Here is a 22,636-nt window from a genome sequence, read left to right on the forward strand (position 1 = left end):
GACTAACATGGTTCAATTTTATTTCAATAATTCACTTGCACGTAGGGGTCTTTAGCAGTGGGAGGAAACCAGAGGACCCGGAGAAAACCCAGGAGGTTGTACAGACGACCCTAATCCTTGTCACGTACAACTGGGGAATCGAAAAAGGCGACAGTGCTAACCATTCGGCCATCCAACCTCCCTGGAAATGAACTAGGTTTTAACATACGCCATACAGTATGTTATGAGGTACATTTTGCGCTATGGCCTAATTTTATATCAAATTCTAACTGCCAAGGGATCTTTTACGTGCACGCCAATGTGTACACGGGACCTTGGTTTTCCATCCTATCCGAATGACTAGACATCCGTCGAGGTCGCGATTTCACAACCTCTGATTGGACGCTTCTGCTCACGTGTCTGTAGGTAACATAGCTATAAACAAGCAACGTCCAGATGTTGTAAAACTCCAGATGTTGTAAAACTCGCAGTCGTTGCTTCAGGAACATGGCTGGAACTGGACAAATGAAATGGGGTTTAACGTCCTACTGTTCTGCTCCTATACTGGGCTAATGAAGACAGGCATACGCCATACAGTGTGCTATGTGCTATCGCCTACTCTTATATCGAATTCCAACTGCCAAGGGATCTTTTACGTGCATTCCAATGTATACACGGGACCTCGGTTTTTCGTCTTGTCAGGCCCTCCATCCTGCATCACTGACAAGGAGGAATCCGCTGGAAAATCTGGATGAACTTTTTCGGCCAATGCAGGGATCGAACACCCGACCTCCAGGCTGGACTAATGAACACAGTGCTATGTATGAATATAACAAACCACTCAATGGGTTTGAATCTATCTTTAATGATTGTTTTTTTTGTTTTTTGTTTTTTGTTTTCTCTTTTTTCTGAAGGAGAAAATGACAAATAGTTAAAAAATATTGAATGAAAAATGTGAAATAATTCAACTATCAGTTTTTTGTTCATTTATTAAATGACATTTTTTAAAAATTGTAATCAACGATGAACATAATTGTGAAATGAAATATAAATCTTCAAAAAGTCCAGGGCCTTATTCATGATAATTTAACCAAATATATTTTTAGGAATCAGCCTTTCCATTGGTCAAAAGTTAAATTTTGAATTAGGAGTTGAACCCTCAACCAATGAAACGGCTGAATTCGTACAATATATTAGTTATAAGTTATTTTGAGTAAGGATCCCAATGGTTGGTGAAAATGTGGATTTTCTATATCAATATTGCTTAAATTACATCGTGACATAAAAATACAACAGTCCAAGAACCTTTTCACAAAAAACTTCAACTATTCTAAAGAAATGAAATGAAAAGGTGTTTTAAAGTTCTGCTCCGACTGGGCTAATGAATACGGGCATATGCCATGCAGTGTGCTATGAGGGGAATTTTGCCAGGACAGCGCCGTTACGACCCACTCTTATATCGAATTCCAACTGCCAAGGGATCTTTTACACTGGACCTAGTTGTTTCATCCCATCCAAGCGCCTTGCTGCCTTTTCATTGATTAAAATCCTAGCACAGCTTAACGCTCTTAGCCAATGAAAAGAAAGTATTCTTAAAATATTTTAGTTAAAAATTTTGTGAATGAATAAGACACCTGTTAATATAACCATGCTGAATACACGTTGTGAAAACTGTGTCATAATCTTAGACCTCCTTAATAAAAGCCTAATTAGAAGCTAGTCTCAGTCACCCAGAACATCCTAGTCATCCAGACTAATATTTTTTTGGATGATAGAGACTAACTAGAAGCCTGAATTATGTACCAACGAAATAAACGTTTCTAATCTCCTTCCACTATTTACTGTAATTACATGTACATGTACCAGATTCGAACTTTAAATTCTAGCCCATGTTACAATTCATATTCACAACGCAAACAACCTTAAAAGTAAACTTGACATTGAGTTTATAAATAATAAACAGAGAGATAGAGAGAAATGGGGTTAAATGTCCACTCAACACAAACTAGGTCATTTCGGGACTAACATGGTTCAATTTTATTTCCATAATTCGCTTGCGCGTAGGGGTCTTTAGCAGTGGGAGGAAACCGGAGAAAACCCACGAGGTCGGAGAGGCGACCTTACTCCTTGTCACATGCAACCAGGGAATGGAAACCCTGCCAGTTGACTCAATGATAGACCTTATGATACAGCACGCACGTGCTAACCATTCGGCCATCCACCTCCCCAAATAATAAAACCCATGGAATTAGATAGGCAACCCCTACACCTAGTGACGTACAAGCAGGGAATCTAAACCATTACAATCTAATGATCACCCGAACGGTCTGGAGATAGACAACTACACAGCTTGCACATTTTTATCAACGCCTTCCTTTTTTTCAAGGCGATAACTTGTAATTACCGTAAATTAAAATGGATTGAAAAGAAAATGATGAAACAAACAGTGCATATCATTTGATTACCGTAAAATATAAATAAATAAACTTTGGAAACAAGACAAATAATTTTTTATTTTTTATAGATATATAATATTTATAATATAATATTACATGTGCGGTGAAGAGGACATTAAGTGAGAACAGTGCCATCGGAACAACTTTTTTCTTTTTAAAACTTCAAACTTCCCTTTTTGTGCAAATTTAAAACAGCCCTATTCAACCGGGGGGGGGGGGGGTGCAATCTGAGGTCAATCCATAGCAGCATTTCAAAAGGTCACTTAGTTCAAAATATACAGACGTGGGTAGTCTATTGACGAACATCATGACAAAAATAGCATTATTAGATTAGTTATCGAAAGAGAACGGACTAAGCTTCTTCGAATTTTAAAATAAGTCAAAAATACAAGATTCCTTGGGACCTGGGTCATTATCACGACTACAGCAATGTAATGACTAAAATATTCAGTTTTATATAGACAGAATCTGAACCCGATTGCCCTTTAGGATTGACGGTACTATATTCTATCCTGCTTATAAACGAAATGAAATAGGGTTTTATGTCCACTTGACACAAACTAGGTCATTTCGAGACTAACACATGGTTCAATTTTATTTCAATAATTCACTTTAGCAGTGGGAGGAGAAAACCCACCAGGTTTGACAGACGACCCTACTCCTTGTCACGTACAACCGGGGAATCGAAACCGCGCCAGTTGACTCAATGACAGTATCGTACAGTAGTATCGAATATTGCACCTATTATAAAAGGCATGACGTTGTTTGAGCATGGAATTAATATCAATGACGTCAAATCTTTAACGTGCACAAAACCAGAAAATTGGCGATATCTCATTGAATATTCAATCAATTTTTGAACCAGTTACATATTTGAGTAGCTGACATGAACGCGATTCCGAAGTCCCATGTACACATTGGTGTGACCGGAAAAGATCCCTTGGAGGTTGGAATTCTATATAAAAGAAGACTAGCGTCGCTGTACGAGCATGTTTAGAGGTCATTTCGGGACTAACATATGGTTTATTTATTTTTTTATTTCAATAATTCGCTTGCGCGTAGGGGTCATTAGCAGTGGGAGGAAACCGAAGGACCCGGAGAAAACCCACGAGGTTGGACAGACGACCCTACTCCTTGTCCGTACAACCGGGGAATCGAAATCACACCAGTTGACTCAATGACAATCCTATTTATAAATGAAATGGGGTCTAAAATCTGAATTTTTAGCTCAATTCGCGTTATTTAAGACAAGTCTTATAACGCTTGCCATTTTACGATCATCAGCTTTGTGGGATATCATGTGATCGAAGTCTGATTATCAAATATAGGTTACCGGTTCCGCTACACAAGGCCCACTATTTCGCTTAGCGATCTGCCTAAAACTGATCTAGAATTATTAGTCGACCAATCAAAATACGCTCTTAAAGCGAGAGAGAGAGAGAGAAATGGGGTTTAACGTCCACTCGACACAAACCCACGAGGTTGGACAGGCGACCCTACTCCTTGTCACTTACAACCGGGGATTCGAAACCACGCCAGTTGACTCAATGACAGGCTTTATGATACAGCACGCATGTGCTAACCATTCGGCCATCCAACCTCCCCAATCTTAAAGCACAATATCAGGTACTGTTAAAGGCTCAATACCACTCTTGTTGTAACTGAATAATATGTCCCAATCTTTATTCTGGTTAACAAATTGTACTATTTTACAATATTCCAATTAATTGATGATACAAATTTCATCTTAACACACCTTATTTAAAAAATTAGAAAAATTCAACTAAATGATTTGAAAAGCCTAACGTAAACCTTTTCAAATGTGACTTGGATTTAAAAATATTTTCGAACCCTCTGGACAAGTAAAATAGGATGTAATGGATAATTTACACAACAGGTAGGACACATAAATATCTAATACTTAGAATAAGGCTATTATTTATTTTCTGGAGCTGTCAAGCCAGCAAGAGTGTTATTGTCCCTTTAAGAAATGATGAAGGTCAGAGAACGTCAAGGAATTCTGGATGATTGTATTAAATTGAAAGAAAGCCCTGATATGTCATGGTGGACTGTCTTTCTGCCATGATGATTCGCAAATATACTAAAAAAAACGCACAAAAAAATGGTTTTTTTACAGGTAATACAATATAATATAAGCATTCATTCCAAAACCAACATGAACAGTATGAAGAAACACAGATTTTCTTAAATCACGCTTTTCCAATTATTTTGCTAACTGTTGTCGCGGTGCAAATCGGTAACCGGTTTGTCTCTGTATCTTTTTTGTTTAGAAATAAACGACATTGGTCATTTTATTCCAATAATTCGCTGTGCGTAGCGGTCTTTAACAGTGGGAGGAACCTGGAGAAAACCAACGAGGTTGGACAGGCGACCCTACTCCTTGTCACACACAATCCAGAGAATTGAAACCACGCCAGTTGACTCAATGACAGACTTTATGATACAACGTGCACATGCTAACCATTCGGCCATCCATCCCCCCTCCCCACCAGCAGTGGGAGGAAACCGGAGAAAACCCACGAGGTTAGACAGGCGACCCTACTCCTCGTCACACACAATCCGGGGAATTGAAACCACGCCAGTTGACTCAATGACAAGACCTATTGAACTAAAACACATGTGATATATCATTAGGTCACCCTACGAAACTATAAACCAAAACAGATGTGCAAAGTTACCGAATCAAACTGGTTACCAAGTCAGGACTACATGGCGGTACAGGTAATTGACTGGCAACTCAGGTTAGATGAACAACATACCAAGTCTAATAGGTTGTGAAATGAAGAGTGCAACAGGTAATTTGACTGGTAACTTGAATCTGATGTACAAAGTACAGAGTCAAAGCCAATGGTTGAAAGACAACGTGATAAAAAATCGGCAGAAAATCTGTGATGTGTAAATGCCAAATGTCTAATAATATGATATGCTTTTATATTAAACTAATCGTTAAAATTGACTTGATCATTCCAGTCTCAACTGTATCAGTACTCTGACTACAACGAATAGAGTCTGGACTAACAAACACTAACTTTGTCTATAGGTCACATAAACATTATCGTATGTCTTTAAGTTTTTATTTTGGGGGGTTGGATGGCTGAATGGTTAGCACGTGTGTGCTATATCATAAAGTCTGTCATTGAGTTGACTGGCATGGTTTCGAATCCCTGGTTGTACGTGACAAGGAGTAGGGTCGCCTGTCCAACTTCGTGGGTTTTCTCCGGGTCCTCCGTTTTCCTCCCACTGCTGAAGACCCCTACGCGCAAGCGAATTATGGAAATAAAATTGAACCATATGTTAGTCCCAAAATGACCTAGTTTGTGTCGAGTGGACGTTAAACCCCATTTCTCTTTTTCTCTCTCAAGTTTTTATTTGAAATAAGCATTGTTAACTGGTCGATTGAGACAGCATTTCCCATCAGTCATTGTTAACTGGTCTGATTGAGACATCATTTCCATCAGTCATTGTGTTAACCGTAGATACAAACAGTCCAACAATCAGTTAAAGATGAGGACCAACGATTTTCTATAAATTTTAAATATATATTTACAAATAATCACTCCTATAACACAAGCAAAAATATATTCTAAGCGAGTAATTCATTTATATTAAAACAGGAAATGATGTAATTGGTTCACCATGCTCATCATCTCTAGAGAGAGAGAGAGAGAAAGAAATGGGGTTTAACAGCCACTAGACACAAACTAGGTCATTTCGGGACTAACATATGGTTCAATTTTATTTCAACAATTAGCTTGCGCGTAGGGGTTTTTAGCAGCGGGAGAAAACCAGAGGACCCAGAGAAAACCCACAAGGTTGGACGGGCGACCGTACTCCTTGTCATGTATAACTGGGGAATCGAAACAATGCCAGTTGACTCAATGGTAGACTTTATGATACAACTTGCACGCGCTAACCATTCGGCCATCAAACCCTCCAACGTGCACGCGCTAAACATTCGGCCATCCAACCCTCCAACGCGCACGCGCCAACCTTGTGTGGCTGACATATACACAATGGCCTCTATTTCGTCCAGACTTATAGTCAAAGTTGAGAAAATATTGACAGGAATAATCAAGGCTATATCTCTATTTCTAAGTCTTAAATATACAAGTTAATGAAATGAGCATTAAAATGGTATATATTTTATAAATTTTATAGAATAAATTGTTTTGGGTAAACAGAGCTTTATCATTTCATATGTCGTACAGGTCATAACAAAGAAATTCGTTACAATAATAATATAATACAATATGTCCTTATGCTAGGTTTTCATTAACGTAACAGCTTGATTAACAGATTGGCAGTGCCTGATGAACATAGCAGCTTTATTAACAGAGTGGCAGAGCCTGATTGACATAGTAGGTTGATTAACAGAATGGCAGAGCCTGTTTACATGAGCTGTAGTGGGGTAACTAGAAACTGTTTACATGAGATGTAGTGGGGTAACTAGAAACTGTTTACATGAGATGTAGTGGGGTAACTTGAAACTGTTTACATGAGATGTTTTACTATCCTACTGTCATTTTGACGAGACTTCGGCCAAGATAATATGAAAAACAATCCAAATTTGATTCTCCCAAATCATAATTGCGATTTTTAAAAAAATAATCAAGATATGTCGTGATACGGCGATTATTGAGAAAGGAGGTGATTATTGAATCGCTTGACCCAATAATCATGATTAATCACAATCGCCAGGGTATCGCTGCATCCGTACCCACTAGTCAGCAGAGTCTCTAAAGCCTTTCCCAGGGTATCGCTGCATCCGTACCCACTACTCAGCAGAGTCTCTAAAGCCTTTCCCCGGGTATCGCTGCATACGTACCCACTAGTCAGCAGAGTCTCTAAAGCCTTTCCCCGGGTATCGCTACATACGTACCAACTAGTCAGCAGAGTCTCTAAAGCCTTTCCCAGGGTATCGCTACATCCGTACCCACTAGTCAGCAGAGTCCCTAAAACCTTTGCCTTAATACAACTCACCTTAAAAACACAAACTTGCAGCTTAATGCCTTAAGAATATCAACAGAATTCAGCGTTTGGGCGACAACCATTTATAAAAGCACAGATCTGATTGGTTGGTTCTTAACTTGTAATAAACAGACACCACAATTACTGTTTATATTGAATTAAAGATACATTATGTAAGATTTAGATAAAGAGCTGATCATTCTTGCTATAATAGTTCAAAAATAGATAATGTAAAATGAATAATTTGAAAATTTCATTCAAATTACTCTATTGCGAGCAAAGATATTAGCCTTTGAAGGTTTGACAAGACGTGTGCAATAATGTCAACCACTGTACTGGTTGAACTTTAACTTATGAAATGAAATAGTATACGTGTTTTAGTTGTATTATAAGTGAGTAATAGTTTATAACAATGATATAATTAATAATCTGTTATTCTGTATACAACTACAATATGATAACACTCATATAATATATATTTTTTAATAATTTTTCATATACATACAATTATTTATACTACAACTCCATAGGGTTGCATCTATTTCACAAGGTCACCTGCAGGTTACGTCATAAGCCACGAGTTATAAACAGGATTAGGGCTAACATTTCCCATGAACATCTGCAGATTACGTCATAAGTCACGAGTTATAAACAGGGCTAGCCTTAACCATAACCCTAGCCCTTACCCACAATCCTTGACAACAATCACATGCCCTAACCCTGTTTACATCTCATGACCTTGGGGAAATCTGCAAGCATACATGTGAAATAGATGCAACCAACTCTATAGGACTGCTGGGACCCGAACACCTCCATTTCAAAATGACGATGCAAAAACAAACCCAATCATTCTCCCTTTAATAACAAGGCTCTTATTAATATCATATTCACCAATCATAATGACCGTCTGAAACCGAATATCATATCAACCAATCATAATGACCGTCTGAAACCGAATGGGGTTTTATGGCTCGTTAACACAAATTTAGATCATTTTGCTATACCAGTTCCGTGACTCAAACAGTTGGAGTCAATATACCAAATAGCAGCTTTGAGTAGTTTCGAAAACAGCGACGAAATTCAAAATAAAACTTATTCGTTTTTCTCTCATATTTTTAGGAAATAGAAGTAGTCAATATTTACACATACAATGTGTTAATGGATTAATTTTCAAAAAATTTCAAAACTTCATAAAAATTAATATGGATTTATGCATAATTGATGAAAGATGCGTAACGAAGTCCCAGTCATTATTCTATAATTGAGCAATGCCTATATTATATACAAAGTAAAATATTTTACAGCAGTTTCTACATCAATGAATAGGGTCGGCACTCCACGATACAACATCGTAGTACATGCTGCACGACGATAACCCTGACTCAATGAATAGGGTCGTCATTCCACGATACAACATCGTAGTACATGCTACACGACAATAACCCTGACTCAATGAATAGGGTCAGTACGTCATACATGCTGCTTGCCGATAACCGCAAAGGCCTTACCAATGTGATTTTTAGTTTTTCAGAGGCCTTGATAAGCCACTTCTGTTATATGAAAAGTGTTTTGTTTAAAATTACAAACTTCAAAATTTGGTACTGAAAACTTTTGATAAGGGCAGCACTTTTTGTGTTTTAAATTTCTATTTTTTTTTTTTTTTTTTCGAAAAGAACAAAAATTGAAATCTAAATGACCTAACCCCTTAACTCGCAATATACGAACAAAACATTCGTGTTGTGAATACTGCTCTTGAGCTGAGTGTACAAGGGGTTAAATCTGTATGGCCTAACCCCTTATAACTCGCAATATACGAACAAAACATTCGTGTTGTGAATACTGCTCTTGAGCTGAGTGTACAAGGGGTTAAATCTGTATGGCCTAACCCCTTATAACTCGCAATATACGAACAAAACATTCGTGTTGTGAATACTGCTCTTGAGCTGAGTGTACAAGGGGTTAAATCTGTATGGCCTAACCCCTTATAACTCGCAATATACGAACAAAACATTCGTGTTGTGAATACTGCTCTTGAGCTGAGTGTACAAGGGGTTAAATCTGTATGGCCTAACCCCTTATAACTCGCAATATACGAACAAAACATTCGTGTTGTGAATACTGCTCTTGAGCTGAGTGTGCAAGAGGTTAGCGATAAAGAGTTAGACGTACTGTGACACAGTATCAAAGATGGCCGACCCATGATTAGAAATAAAATTCTAAATGAAAATAGAAGTTAAAACAAAAAAAAAACAAAAGCATTCAGTAGTCAAATGAAAATAAAAACAAAACATAGTTTTATTTCTATAAAAATAAATATATACATGCTTAGCAACCAGCCTTTAAACTATGAAGCACTAAACAACAAAAATTGATAACAGAGTTAGGTGAGTGGTGTAACCATGGTAACTAAAATTAATAACAATAGTCCAGTTTGGGGAGGTCGAAATTCCCACACGCCGAGTTATATAGCCTGTGGGTTAGGTGTAGGGCCGGGTAACTCTAACTATATAACCCAGAAATCGCAATAGATGAATTATCCTCATAGAAATTATTTAAAACAACCGATCTGATCTCCCCAACCAATTTGGACATAAACACCGTAGGGAGGAGAGATGCCTGTCTCTGTACAGAATTTACTTCAATACCGATATCTGCTACCTGTACCAATCTAAAAACATGTTGACACAAATCAACACAGCAGAGGGGTGGGGCCAGTCTGTACAGTAATTATGATTGGCCTAAACCAGTCACATGATAATATTTATCGGTTTTATACTAAGGGAAGTAATAATAGATTAACGGCCATGGTTACACCAAGATACCGACGGCATGACGATGAAACATTCAGACAATATTACCAATTTACTCAAATTTCATTTAGTTATTTCAATATTCAGAAAAGGCTGAAGTATGAAGTAAACATTATTAGAAAAGAACACCCTGATACCACTGTTCAATGCATGAGTCAGGTTTTTATTTCTAGAACACCCTGGTACCACTTGGTTTACTATTAGGAAGTAAATTATTAACATTGTCTTGAGAATGTTTCATAATCAAACTACATTTATCAGAAATAAATATTACAAAACAAAGCATGGAATTATCATTCAAAGAACAAATGAATGTAAAAGACTTAAAGCAGCAAAAAATTATAATTAATTTACATTTCCATGACAACAAGAATTAATTATATAAAATAATCAAATAAATTCCAAGAGACAATCTGCTCAGCAGATTAACAATGGTCTTCTCTGCTCTTACGTACCACACGAAACAATCAGCCTAGCAAATAAATTCTAGTGTGGGCTACCCTTGAGTGTCGTAAGGGACAATCTACTCAGCAGATAAACTCCAGTGTGGATTGACTACGTAGCACACGATAAACTCCAGCGTGGATTGGCTACATAGCACACGATAAACTCCAGCGTGGATTGGCTACATAGCACACGATAAACTCCAGTGTGGATTGACTACGTAGCACACGATAAACTCCAATGTGGATTGACTACGTAGCACACGATAAACTCCAGCTTGCATTGGCTACATAGCACACGATAAACTCCAGCGAGGATTGACTACGTAGCACACGATAAACTCCAGCGTGGATTGACTACGAAGCACACAGCAGACTATGGTTAACGTCACATGCACTACCAATTACACAAGATGATGTCTGCTCAACAGATCAAATCCAGTGTACATTTCCCTTAAAGTGGCACAAGAGACAATCAGCTCAGCAGATTATTCTTGGTGTTTCTCCCCTTAAGTGGCTCAGTGCCCTAGTGTATATTGCCCTAAGTGGCTCAAGGGACAATCAGCTCAGCAGATTATTCTTGGTGTATATCCCCCTTAAGTGGCTCAATGCCCTAGTGTATATTGCCCTAAGTGGCTCAAGGGACAATCAGCTCAGCAGATTATTCTTAAGTGGCTCATTGTATATTTCCCTAAGTGGCTCAAGAGACAATCAGCTCAGCTGATAATTATTTTTGTATTATTATGCATTACATTACATCCTAAATCTATATATTACCATATAAAATATGAAGCTTTGATCTTAAACCTAATGCGAAATATTATTTAAGTACATACAGAATACTTGGATACAACTACGTAGCTTTAAATGTGTGAAAAAAACAAAATCCAGATTTGACAAGATCTGATGTGTTCATTTAATGAACAGCCAATTTAATCTGTCCAAATAAATTCTTTTGTCCGATTTTTTTTTTATCCTGCGATTAAGATACGGTAGGAATATTAAAATGTCGGCCTTCTCTCATTCCAGACTTTGTTTCCAGAGAATATCTCAAAAAACTTACAAATAGTACTGCCTTCTAATCACAAATATCTCAGATTTAATCATTTTAGTGTTTCCATGGAAACAAATTTGATTTAGTTTTTGATCAACAGCGCAGGATTTGTTAGTTTTGGTTCAGGGTTAAATTATTTTGCCACTGTTAAGAAATTGATTATGTCTAGCTCACGTTTCATCGACGATCGATTTCCATCTCGAAGAAAAACAATACATCAGTAGTAATCAATTGGACAATTTGTTTTTCACACATTAACCTAAATTAAAAGCTTCCACATAGCTACTGAAGCTATAAGTATATGCTGCTTCCATTAGGGCACATAGGTCACATGTTTATATCAAGGAAATCGCAAATTTTACGATGAAATCTGCACATGAGAAGAGAGGAACATAAAATTTAATTATTGGAGGGAGCCAAGACCCTTTTTTCACGCTCGCTCATCTGTAATAGTTTACAGCAGACGATGAGATTTTTATGAGAATACATCTCTGTCTTCTTCACGAAAAAAAGCGACAGATGAGCGTACACTTTTCTCTCTTCTTCACGAAGACAAGTGCCAGATGTGCATACATCTCTGGCTTGTCCATAACCCATTAAGCGTGACGTTTTTAAAACGTTAACTACCCCCTATTGTGTAATTAATTTGACGAAGTGACGAAGAACTATGTACTATGTTCGAAGAATAGGTTGGGGAAAATACTTCCAACCAAGGCGTTATATTACGCCCTACACACAGTGAGTGGCAGTTGTCCAGGACGTTATATAACGACCTACGCACTTAACGGGTTAATGATAAGATACAGATGAGCTTACATCCCTCTATAGTCCTCGTTTCCATCTCCTATGGCCTTGCTGTTTAATTAATCTTAAAATATTATAATAAGTTTCTTTGTCTTAATTTAAATGGCTGATACAGAAATCACAGATGTTTAAATCCAACCCACCCAGACGTGAATGTGAACACAGGGGTATAACAAATCAATATCATAAAAGGCGCTGAACCGAAATTTGTCAGACAATATCATATTTTCCATTGCAAAAATATTTTCAAATAGATTATTTAACATTTACATTAGAAACCAAGATCAAAATATCAATGGATCGGACTCTTATCAAATTAAAAAGAGGATTATCAAAAGTTTTTACCCAATAGGTGGCTCTGGTTTGTTTATATCTACAGAGGATGCCCAATTCATCATTTTGAATAGTGCATAGAATTAAAAAAAAAAAAATAGAGATTCAACGTTCATGATATTGTATTCAAAATCCCTATAATAACGACTTCAGCAGCCCCTAATCATTCAGTTCTTGATGTGTATCATCTGTATCTTTATATTAACGTGACTGGTCGAATTTAAACATATTATTTACGATATATTAAATTTGAAAGAGATACTAGAGAATGATGATGTAATGAAGAGAGATGAAACATGTTTGATTTTTAAGCTGGGTTTTTCTATATAAAATAAAATATGATTAACTTGATGTTTGTTTTATTGTCTTTTAGGTCCGTCGAAGCTGGTAATAACATCATAAACTAGCTCTGGAAATATAAAAAAACAAACCTCTTATAATACAAACAACATGTCATGGGTTACAGATACATTCGGTAAGATTTAGATAAAGAGCTGGTCGTTCTTGCTACAATAGTTCAAAAATACATAATGAAGATAGGTTGCCAGGCAATGAAACATACGTCCACAGCAGCTAAATCGTCCGGGCAGTCAACAAGAGTTGTCACATATTTTTATATCAAAATTCATTGAAAATCAATATAATTGTTTGTCTCAAGACTTTAGATAAAGAGCTGGCCGTTATTGCTATAATAGTTCAAAAATAGATAATGTAAAATAGATATATTTCAGTCAATTTACGTGTTTCTGAGCGAAGTTGTACGGCCTTAAATGGCTCACAATAAAGACTTAATTGTCAAGCACGACTGTTTACGATAATAAACAAAGACACGATTATCCATTTTTAAATTAAATTATCAAATGTTGATCACATTTCAATCCATAGAAAATCGCGACCATCCGATGGTCTAGAGTGTTGATTAAAGGCTTGTCGTGTGAATAAATGTCTAATTAATAATTCATATAATATACAAAGCAAGAAAGCCTTGCAATAGACAGATTTAGATCTAACATAATACTGCTTTATAGGGATACCATATTCACAGACGTCAAGTAGATATTATTTGGAGGATAACCGATCCGTTCGACGGAGAGAGGGATAAAGAGAAAAGGGTTTTTACGTCCACTTGACACAAACTCGGTCATTTTGGGACTAGCATGGTTTAATTCTATTTCAATAATTCGCTTGCGCGTAGGAGGCTTTAGCAGTGGGAGGCAACCCGAGGACCCAGAGAAAACCCATGAGGTTGGATTTCAAGTTGTTTTACCAGGGAATAAAAAATTTAGTATATTCGTTTACACATTGGGAGATCTCATAACAGAACCGTTGGTAATTGGAATTTCGATAAAGAACAGTCAGAAATGCCACGGAATTCTCCTCACCTAGCATTTTCACCTAGCAATATATTATAAACTTACTTCTCCATTCAGGTACTGAGAGTTTCATTTCTTCGAAAGACTGATCGTAAGGTTCAGAGGTAGGTTCATCAGAAGGGTCGGCATATTGACCCAGGTAAGGATGAGCCAGTGCTTGCTCTGTTGTAATACGTTTCTTTACATCCAACTTTAACATCTTTTCTAATAAATCAATGGCTGAAACAGATAATCAATCAATCAATAGCTAAAACAGATAATCAATCAATCAATAGCTAAAACAGATAATCAATCAATAAATAGGTGAAACAGATAATCAATTAATAAATATCTAAAACAGATAATCAATCAAAAAATAGCTGAAACGGATGATAATCAATAGCTGAAACAGATAATCCATTAATAGCTGAAACGGATAATCAATAAATCAATAGCTGAAACAGGGCTGATGTGCTACAAAAGGAATTTGCCCTGGCAGTGGCACTACGCTCTATTCCAACTGTCAAGGGTTCTTTTACGTGCAGGCCAATGTGTAAACAGGACAAGAGATTGACAAGGGGAAACACACACAGGAAAATCCTGAGGAACTTTCTTGGGCAACACAGATGTTATCTGGTGAATAAGCTAGGGTCTTTCTGCGACACACTGATTAAAGATCACATAAAGTGTTAATTTGTTTAATTACAGAGCACCTGTCTATTTGTGGTTCATCACTGTTGGTACTATATTAGTCAAATATCGAATTAGCCTGATCGTCCCTAATGGTAATATAAATAAAGATGCTAGAGTTAAATCGGCCTAATGCAGATCTTTTGTTTGGCCTCAAGCTTACTCATCCGGACACCTGTTACCACTGTTTGTCGTGTATTTTGTACACGGTGAACAGTCCATTTGCTGATTACACTATTTTGCCTTATTACACTATTTTGCCTATACCGTTTTTTTGGGACTTCGAATTTTGTCTAATGGTTTGGATTGTTCGTACTTGGTTTTATTTTATCTAAATCATTAATTAGACATTTATTCACATGTCAAGCCCATAATCAACCCTCTAGAACATAAACAAGCTATTGCCATGCAAGATACGACCACATCTTGCAAGAATTGGGCATAGAACAAGCTAAGAATGTGATTTTTCGTACAACTTGGGGCCACAAGCTTAAAACACGATGTTTTGTACAATTAGGGGCAATAATCCATGAAGTTACGGTCCAATACAATATCGATCGGGCCAAAATCTTTGAGATATAAACTGATATTTCAAGTTTCATCCAAATCGGATAAAAATCAAGATATGAACAAAATGTGCATGAACGGATGAAAAATGTGGCAGTATAAAAATGGATAATCAAGACTTTGTTTATTATTTCAAAAATGGCAGCAATGACAATCAAGACTTCTTCAGTCACAACTACACTCAGAATGAAGTAATTTAACTGATATTTTCAACATATTACCTCTTCATTATCTATTTTTGAACTATTATATAGCGAGAACGTCCAGCTCTTTATCTAAATCTTACATAATGTATCTTAAATATAACTATTATATAGCGAGAATGACCAGCTCTTTATCTAAATCTTACATAATGTATCTTAAATATAACTATTATATAGTGAGAACGACCAGCTCTTTATCTAAATCTTACATAATGTATCTTAAATATAACTATTATAGTAAGAACAATCTGTTCTTTATCTAAATCTTACATAATGTATCTTAAATATAACTATTATAGTAAGAACAATCTGTTCTTTATCTAAATCTTATATAATGTATCTTTAAGTTTGTAACTTATAAATCGTTAGGTATAAATATTAATTAGTTCCACTCACCCTGAGGATTGGCTCCAAGAAAAACTTCACGAAAATCTTTCTTCTCCCATTTTGGCAATGATTTTATAAACGATCTGGCCTATAAAGTAAAATATCAAATATGTAATATCCTTGGGTCATCATCACTTGAGAGATTGAGGACATCTCTTGTAAACTACAGCATTGTAAAAGATGAATTACTAATATCAGTCTAAAAATGGTTCAATTCTGTTCAGTATTCACAAAGATATGTTGAATTGAAATGTCATCGATCTATGCTATTCACAGTGTAATAAGCTCACCGCCATCTTGTTGTGAGAGAATAGAATTGATGGGCCTATTTTAAATTCGCTAGAATCCCAGACAGGAGATTACCTAGCTTTGATATTTCTAGTTTGTTTTCTTAATTAAATGATAAATATTCAATCTGAGTACATATTGATGTGGACTGATATTTTAGCGAAAAATGGCAGAGAAGAGAGATGGGGTTTAACGTCCACTCGACACAAACTAGGTCATTTCGAGACTAACACATCGTTCAATTATATTTCTATAATTCGCTTGCGCGTAGGGGTCTTTAGCAGTGGGAGGAAACTGGAGAAACTCTGAGGTTAGACAGACGACCCTACTCCTTGTCACGTACAACCGGGGATTCGAAACCCCGCCAGTTGACTCAACGACAGACCTTATGATACAGCGCGCACATGCTAACCATTCGGCCATCCAACCCCCGGTTACTTTAAAAACAAAAGATATTTGTGGGTAATTGACAGAGATTCAGTTGTGCTAAATAGGCCTATATATTAGCGTTGATTGATATTTTAGTGAAAAATGACGGATGTTACTTGATAAACGAAAGATATTTATGGGTAGTTATATACTTACATCAACACTAGTAATCTCATTCATTAATTCATCATTTGGTGTTCCAACTAAACTCAATATACGAGTTAATTGATCTATATCTATAAATATTGGTTAAAAAAACAATAAACAAAAAACAAAATACATGTACCTTAGCTGTTGAAGCAGGGGTATCAAACATGCAGCCTGCGGGCCAGATCCGGTCCGCCAAGGGTTTAAATGGAATAAATTTCAACAAACTGTGTCGACAATTCTTAGAAACTAGCCGTGGAAATTATACTTTTCAAAAAAAAGTAGGGGATATTCAGAAACAATACAAAACTGCGGAAATGCACTGCTGTTTGTATTAGAGGTAACCAGTGTATGTTAATAACAGGCCAATTGCCTACATATAAACATAAACAGTTCATTTGGTCGGCTTATCTGACTACCCCATTTCACTGGCAAAGAGATACACTGTCGAAAGTGAAAATTGATGTTTTTGATTTTTGTCTTAATAATGAGCAGTTCATCGTGGCATGCTCCTAATCAACCGTCCAATCACGATTTGGGGCAATCTGACCCACTCCTCTTGTAGTGCCACGGCCAATTCTTGCTGTGTTGTCGGTTGACGTTGACGAACACGTCTCCCGATCATGTCTCAGACATGCTCTATAGTGGAAAGGTCAGGACTCATGGCTGTTGGCTACAACTCGCTGTGTAGAACCCATTTGAAGCATGCCAATATCGCGTCGACATTCATTGCAAATTAAACGTAACAAACTAAAGCAAAGATACGCTAAACAGTAAATCTTATGCAAGAACCGATAGGAAAGTAAACATGGATAGGATAAACCAGCATGTGGCAGTATTCATCAACCCTTTCTTGAAGTGTCAAATTTGACAATGACCCCTTCCCACGTGTATGGAGCTATTGCATGTCGCATGTGCAGCTCAGTGGTTCTGTTGGGGCAATAAGTTCTTTATCCGTGAACATACTCTCAAAGCATGTCAAGTGTCCATGAATATTTATCATATCACAACCTTCATAGGTATTTGTATTTCAATATCCCCTACTTTTTTTGAAGAGTATATTTATTATTGTTTTCCGGTTTAAGTAAACTCTGACATCTATACTGTATGTCGTAGATCTAGGTTGTACATAATACAAGAGAAAGTCATGTTCAATGTGATATCTTGGCAATTTGGAAACATCAAATAAATCAATCAAATTTTCTTTTTATCTTGATATTTTTGTATATCTCTGGCCCACTAGATGTAGAATTTTAGTTCAAGTGACCCCTGAATCATTTTTAGACACTTTTTCTCAGTAAAACCTCTTTTTAATTTAGGAATAGTAATGATATTTTAATTTAGGAATAGTAATGATATTTTAATTTAGGAATAGTAATGATATTTTAATTTAGGAATAGTAATGATATTTTAATTTAGGAATAGTAATGATATTTTAATTTAGGAATAGTAATGATATTTTAATTTAGGAATAGTAATGATATTTTAATTTAGGAATAGTAATGATATTTTAATTTAGGAATAGTAATGATATTTTAATTTAGGAATAGTAATGATATTTTAATTTAGGAATAGTAATGATATTTTAATTTAGGAATAGTAATGATATTTTAATTTGGGAATAGTAATGATATTTTAATTTAGGAATAGTAATGATATTTTAATTTAGGAATAGTAATGATATTTTAATTTGGGAATAGTAATGATATTTTAATTTAGGAATAGTAATGATATTTTAATTTAGGAATAGTAATGATATTTTATGCATTAATGAAATATATAAGATATCTTGTTTATAATTTGGTTTATTAATTTTATTTGTATATTTAATTTCTATACCATATTTTGTAAAGCGCATGTGAGCAATTATAACAATAATATGGTGTTTCTTCCCCTTTTGTGCGAAAGCCTGATACGCGTAGATAAGTATATGTTTGAAAGGATACGATCTGTGCCTGGAAATAAGGGTCTACCAGTTAACATTTCTGCCATTATGCATCCTACTGACCATATATCAACTGAAACAAAAAGAATTTCAAAATAAATTTCAACTAGGCCATTTCACGACTAACATACATGTATGGTTCAATCGTATTTCAACAATTCGCTTGAGCTAGGGGTCTTTAGTAGCGGAAGGGTATCGGAGGACCCGGAGAAAACCCACGAGTTTGGACAGGCGACCCTACTCCTTGTCACGTACAACCAGAAATTCAAACCACGCAAGTTGACTCAATAATAGACCGTGCTAACCAGACAAATCAAAATACAGTATGTTGATATATACGTACCAGTTTGATCGTATTTCATCCAATTTAACATAATCTCTGGCGCTCGATACCATCGTGTAGCAACGTAACCTGTCATAGAATCTTCAGCATGTCGAGCTAAACCAAAATCTAGAATCTACAAACACAAATATTATTATTATTATTACTCTATATTTATTTATGACAAAACACCTCCAAAACAACATACCCCACCCCACCCCCAATCACTACAACAAGACCAACCCCTCCCCTCCAACTACTACAAATTCCCACTCAGTTCAAATTTCGTTTTACTTGTCTTTACTACACTAGGATCTGAAAGAGTCGTTATATAACCCGTGCTCTGGTTGATGTGAGGGATTAGCCAATGAAACGATCTGTTACAGCGAGTTCTTGGTATGCAATGCATGGAACTGTGGGTAGCCCACTAGAAACATTGGTTAATCAAATGCCAAATGTTATAGGGTCAAAAGCCGCTCGTACGTCCCCTGACACAACTTTCCACTACAGGGAGAGAGAGAGAAATGGGGTTTAGCATCCACACGACACAAACTAGGTCATTTCGGGACTATCATATGGTTTAATTTTTATTTCAATAATTCGCTTGCGCGTAGGGGTCTTTAGCAGTGGGAGGAAACCGTAGGACCCGGAGAAAACCCATGAGGTTGGACAGGCGACCCTACTCCTTGTCACGTACAACTGGGGATTCAAAACCACCCCAGTTGACTCAATGACAGGCCTTATGATACAGCGCGCGCAAGCTAACCATTGGGCCATCCACCCCCCCCCCCTCTTCCACTACAACCGGTCAGATGTAGTAGAGGCCATCGAAAGTATAAAAAAACAATCAGAAATATAGATCTGTATTTTAATCAGATTGGAGAGAGAGAGAGAGAGAGAGAGAGAGAGAGTTTAACGTCCACTCAACACAAACTAGGTCATTTCGGGACTAACACATGGTTCAATTTTATTTCAATAATTCGCTAGCGCTTAGGGGTCTTTAGCAGTGGGAGGAAACCGGAGGACCCGGAGAAAACCAACAAGGTTGGACAGGCGACCCTATTCCTTGTCATGTACAACCGGGGATTCGAAACCACGCCAGTCGACTCAATGACAGACTTTATGATACAGCGCGCGCACGCTAACCATTCAGCCATCCAACCCCCCCTAATCAGATTGGAACACCAACGCTGATTGATTAATCAAATGAATGACCCCTGACACGACCTCCCAGTACAAATGGTCAGGCCAATGAAAGTATATATCTGTATTTCATTCTTACCTTTAATTCACAATCTTCATTAACCGCTAAATTACCTGGTTTTAAATCCTGAATAAAACAGCGTAAAATAAAATGGGGTTTAACGTCCTACTAATCTGTTCAGACTAGGCTATACACCATACAGTGTGCTATGAGGGAAATTTTGCCCTGACAGCGGCACTACAGCCTTTTATATTGAATTCCAACTGTCAAGGGTTCTTTTACGTTCATGCAAATGTGTACACGGGACATCAGAAATACTAGACATTGTTCTGTCCAGGATCGGGGATCACAGTGGCTAAGTGGGTAAGACGCTGGCTCACTAGCCGGGAGGTCGGGTGTTCGATCCCTGCATTGGCCGAGAAAGTTCATCCGGATTTTCCGGCGTGGTTCCCCCTTGTCTGTGATGCTGGACGGAGGGTCTGACAAGGACAGCTGTCTAGTCCTTCAGATGATACCAAAAACCAAGGTCCTGTGTTTACATTGGAATGCACGTAAAAGATCCCTTGGCAGTTGGAATTCGATATAGGAGTATGGCGTATGTCCGTCTTCGTTAGCCCAGCATAGGAGCACCCGAGACCACCTGGTTAGCAAGCGTCCTACTCGTCTAATAAATAGACGGGTCATTGACTGACACACACATATCGAGAAGAATTACACAGTCAACATTCGACTAAACCATATACACTATTTTTAGAGTTTCCAAATGATTTTTAACAATTATTAAACGATAATTGGAGAGTAAACGATATGTATCCTTTCTCAACTTAAAACCCCCAAAGTATACGGTACAAGATCTACAGTGTCACCAGGCATGGAAATAATGGTTTTAGATGTATGTGACAAAATGTCAGACACTAATGAAATAGTACCTGACATTTTCAACTTAGTGTCGGACATGTATTAATAATATCAATAAAAAAAGACAAATCAGTATCAGACAAAATGACAGGTACCAGAGGTTTTGTACCTGACAAAGCCTGAATCTGTGCCTGACAATGTCTGTGACAGGTGCCTTATTTCCAGGCTTGAGTGTAACTCACATGCATGTAAGTAAATATGTTTAAAGTACTTACTCTGTGTATTATGCCAGCAGAATGTATATACTGAAATTAAACAAAATAAAAAAAAACATATATTGAAAACCTAGTTATTATCATCAGATTAAGAATCTGGTTGTTAGTTGAAATACAAGACAAGTAGAACTAAAGGGCTTGAATTAATGGGGGGGGGGTAAATTAAGGAATGTGTTGACTCTAAACACAAAATTCTTATACAAGCGGTTGCCATTCAAGATACGCCCACATTTTGCAAGAGATGGACAGAGAACAAGCTCAAAATAAGAAGTGATTTTTCGTACAATCAAGGGCCATAATTCAGGAAGTTACAATCCGATATGCATGAATGCATTTCAAGTTTCATCAAAATCGGATCAAAATTGTGTCCTCTCTCTAGAGGGTCCAAAACCTTGATATACCACACATTTACAATATTTGCGTACGGTGGGCAGCCATTCTGTCCGGCAGTTTTGGTCCGATTTGTACGAAATTCGGACTCAACCATCATAACAGTGTAACAGTGATATATTCAAACTTTTTTTTAAATCGGATAAAAATTGTGACATCTAGAGGGATCACATCCTAAAAACGCGACTTTTCGTACAATCAAGGGCCATAATTCAGGAAGTTATGATCCAATATGTGCGAATATCGAAAGGAACCAAGCTCTTTGGGTTATAAATATGTATTTCAAGTTTCATCAAAATCGGATCAAAATTGTGACCTCTATAGGGTCCACAACCTTGATATTCCATATTTTTACGCTATTTGAGAACGAACGACGGCCATTTTGTCTGTCAATTTTGGGCTGATTTTCACAAAATTCGAACTCAGTCATACTTAGGGTGTAACGGTAATATAATAATACGTTTTTTTAAATCTGATAAAAATATGACCTCTATAGGGTCCACAAGCTAAAAACGCGATTTTTCGTACAATCAGGGGCCATAATTCCGGAAGTTACGTTCCGATATGCGCGAATATCGAAAGGAATCAAGATCTTTGGGTTATAAGCATACATTTCAAGTTTAAACCAAATCGGATAAAAATTGTGAGCTCTACAGTGTTCACAAGCTAAAAACGTGATTTTTCGTACAATCAGGGGCCATAATCCATGAA

At 36.8% G+C, this 22,636-nt stretch overlaps 1 protein-coding gene across 1 annotated transcript in view; it reads right to left on the reverse strand.

Moving 5' to 3' along the window:
• Nucleotides 1–952: 952 nt before the first annotated feature.
• LOC126828751 (mitogen-activated protein kinase 14) overlaps nt 953–22,636 on the reverse strand; it is a 29,774-nt gene continuing 8,090 nt past the window's right edge. The window contains exons 5-12 of the mRNA XM_050558719.1: nt 21,536–21,565; nt 20,481–20,528; nt 19,220–19,334; nt 18,878–18,949; nt 16,941–17,020; nt 16,077–16,155; nt 14,287–14,460; nt 953–13,277 (exon numbers count right to left, since the gene is read on the reverse strand). Coding sequence (XP_050414676.1) covers nt 13,228–13,277; nt 14,287–14,460; nt 16,077–16,155; nt 16,941–17,020; nt 18,878–18,949; nt 19,220–19,334; nt 20,481–20,528; nt 21,536–21,565 — 648 coding nt within the window. The 3' untranslated portion in view covers nt 953–13,227. The remainder of the gene's footprint in view (nt 13,278–14,286; nt 14,461–16,076; nt 16,156–16,940; nt 17,021–18,877; nt 18,950–19,219; nt 19,335–20,480; nt 20,529–21,535; nt 21,566–22,636) is intronic.

The sequence above is a fragment of the Patella vulgata genome, chromosome 7 (assembly GCF_932274485.2).
Source record: "Patella vulgata chromosome 7, xgPatVulg1.2, whole genome shotgun sequence".
In the NCBI taxonomy this organism is placed as follows: domain Eukaryota; kingdom Metazoa; phylum Mollusca; class Gastropoda; family Patellidae; genus Patella; species Patella vulgata.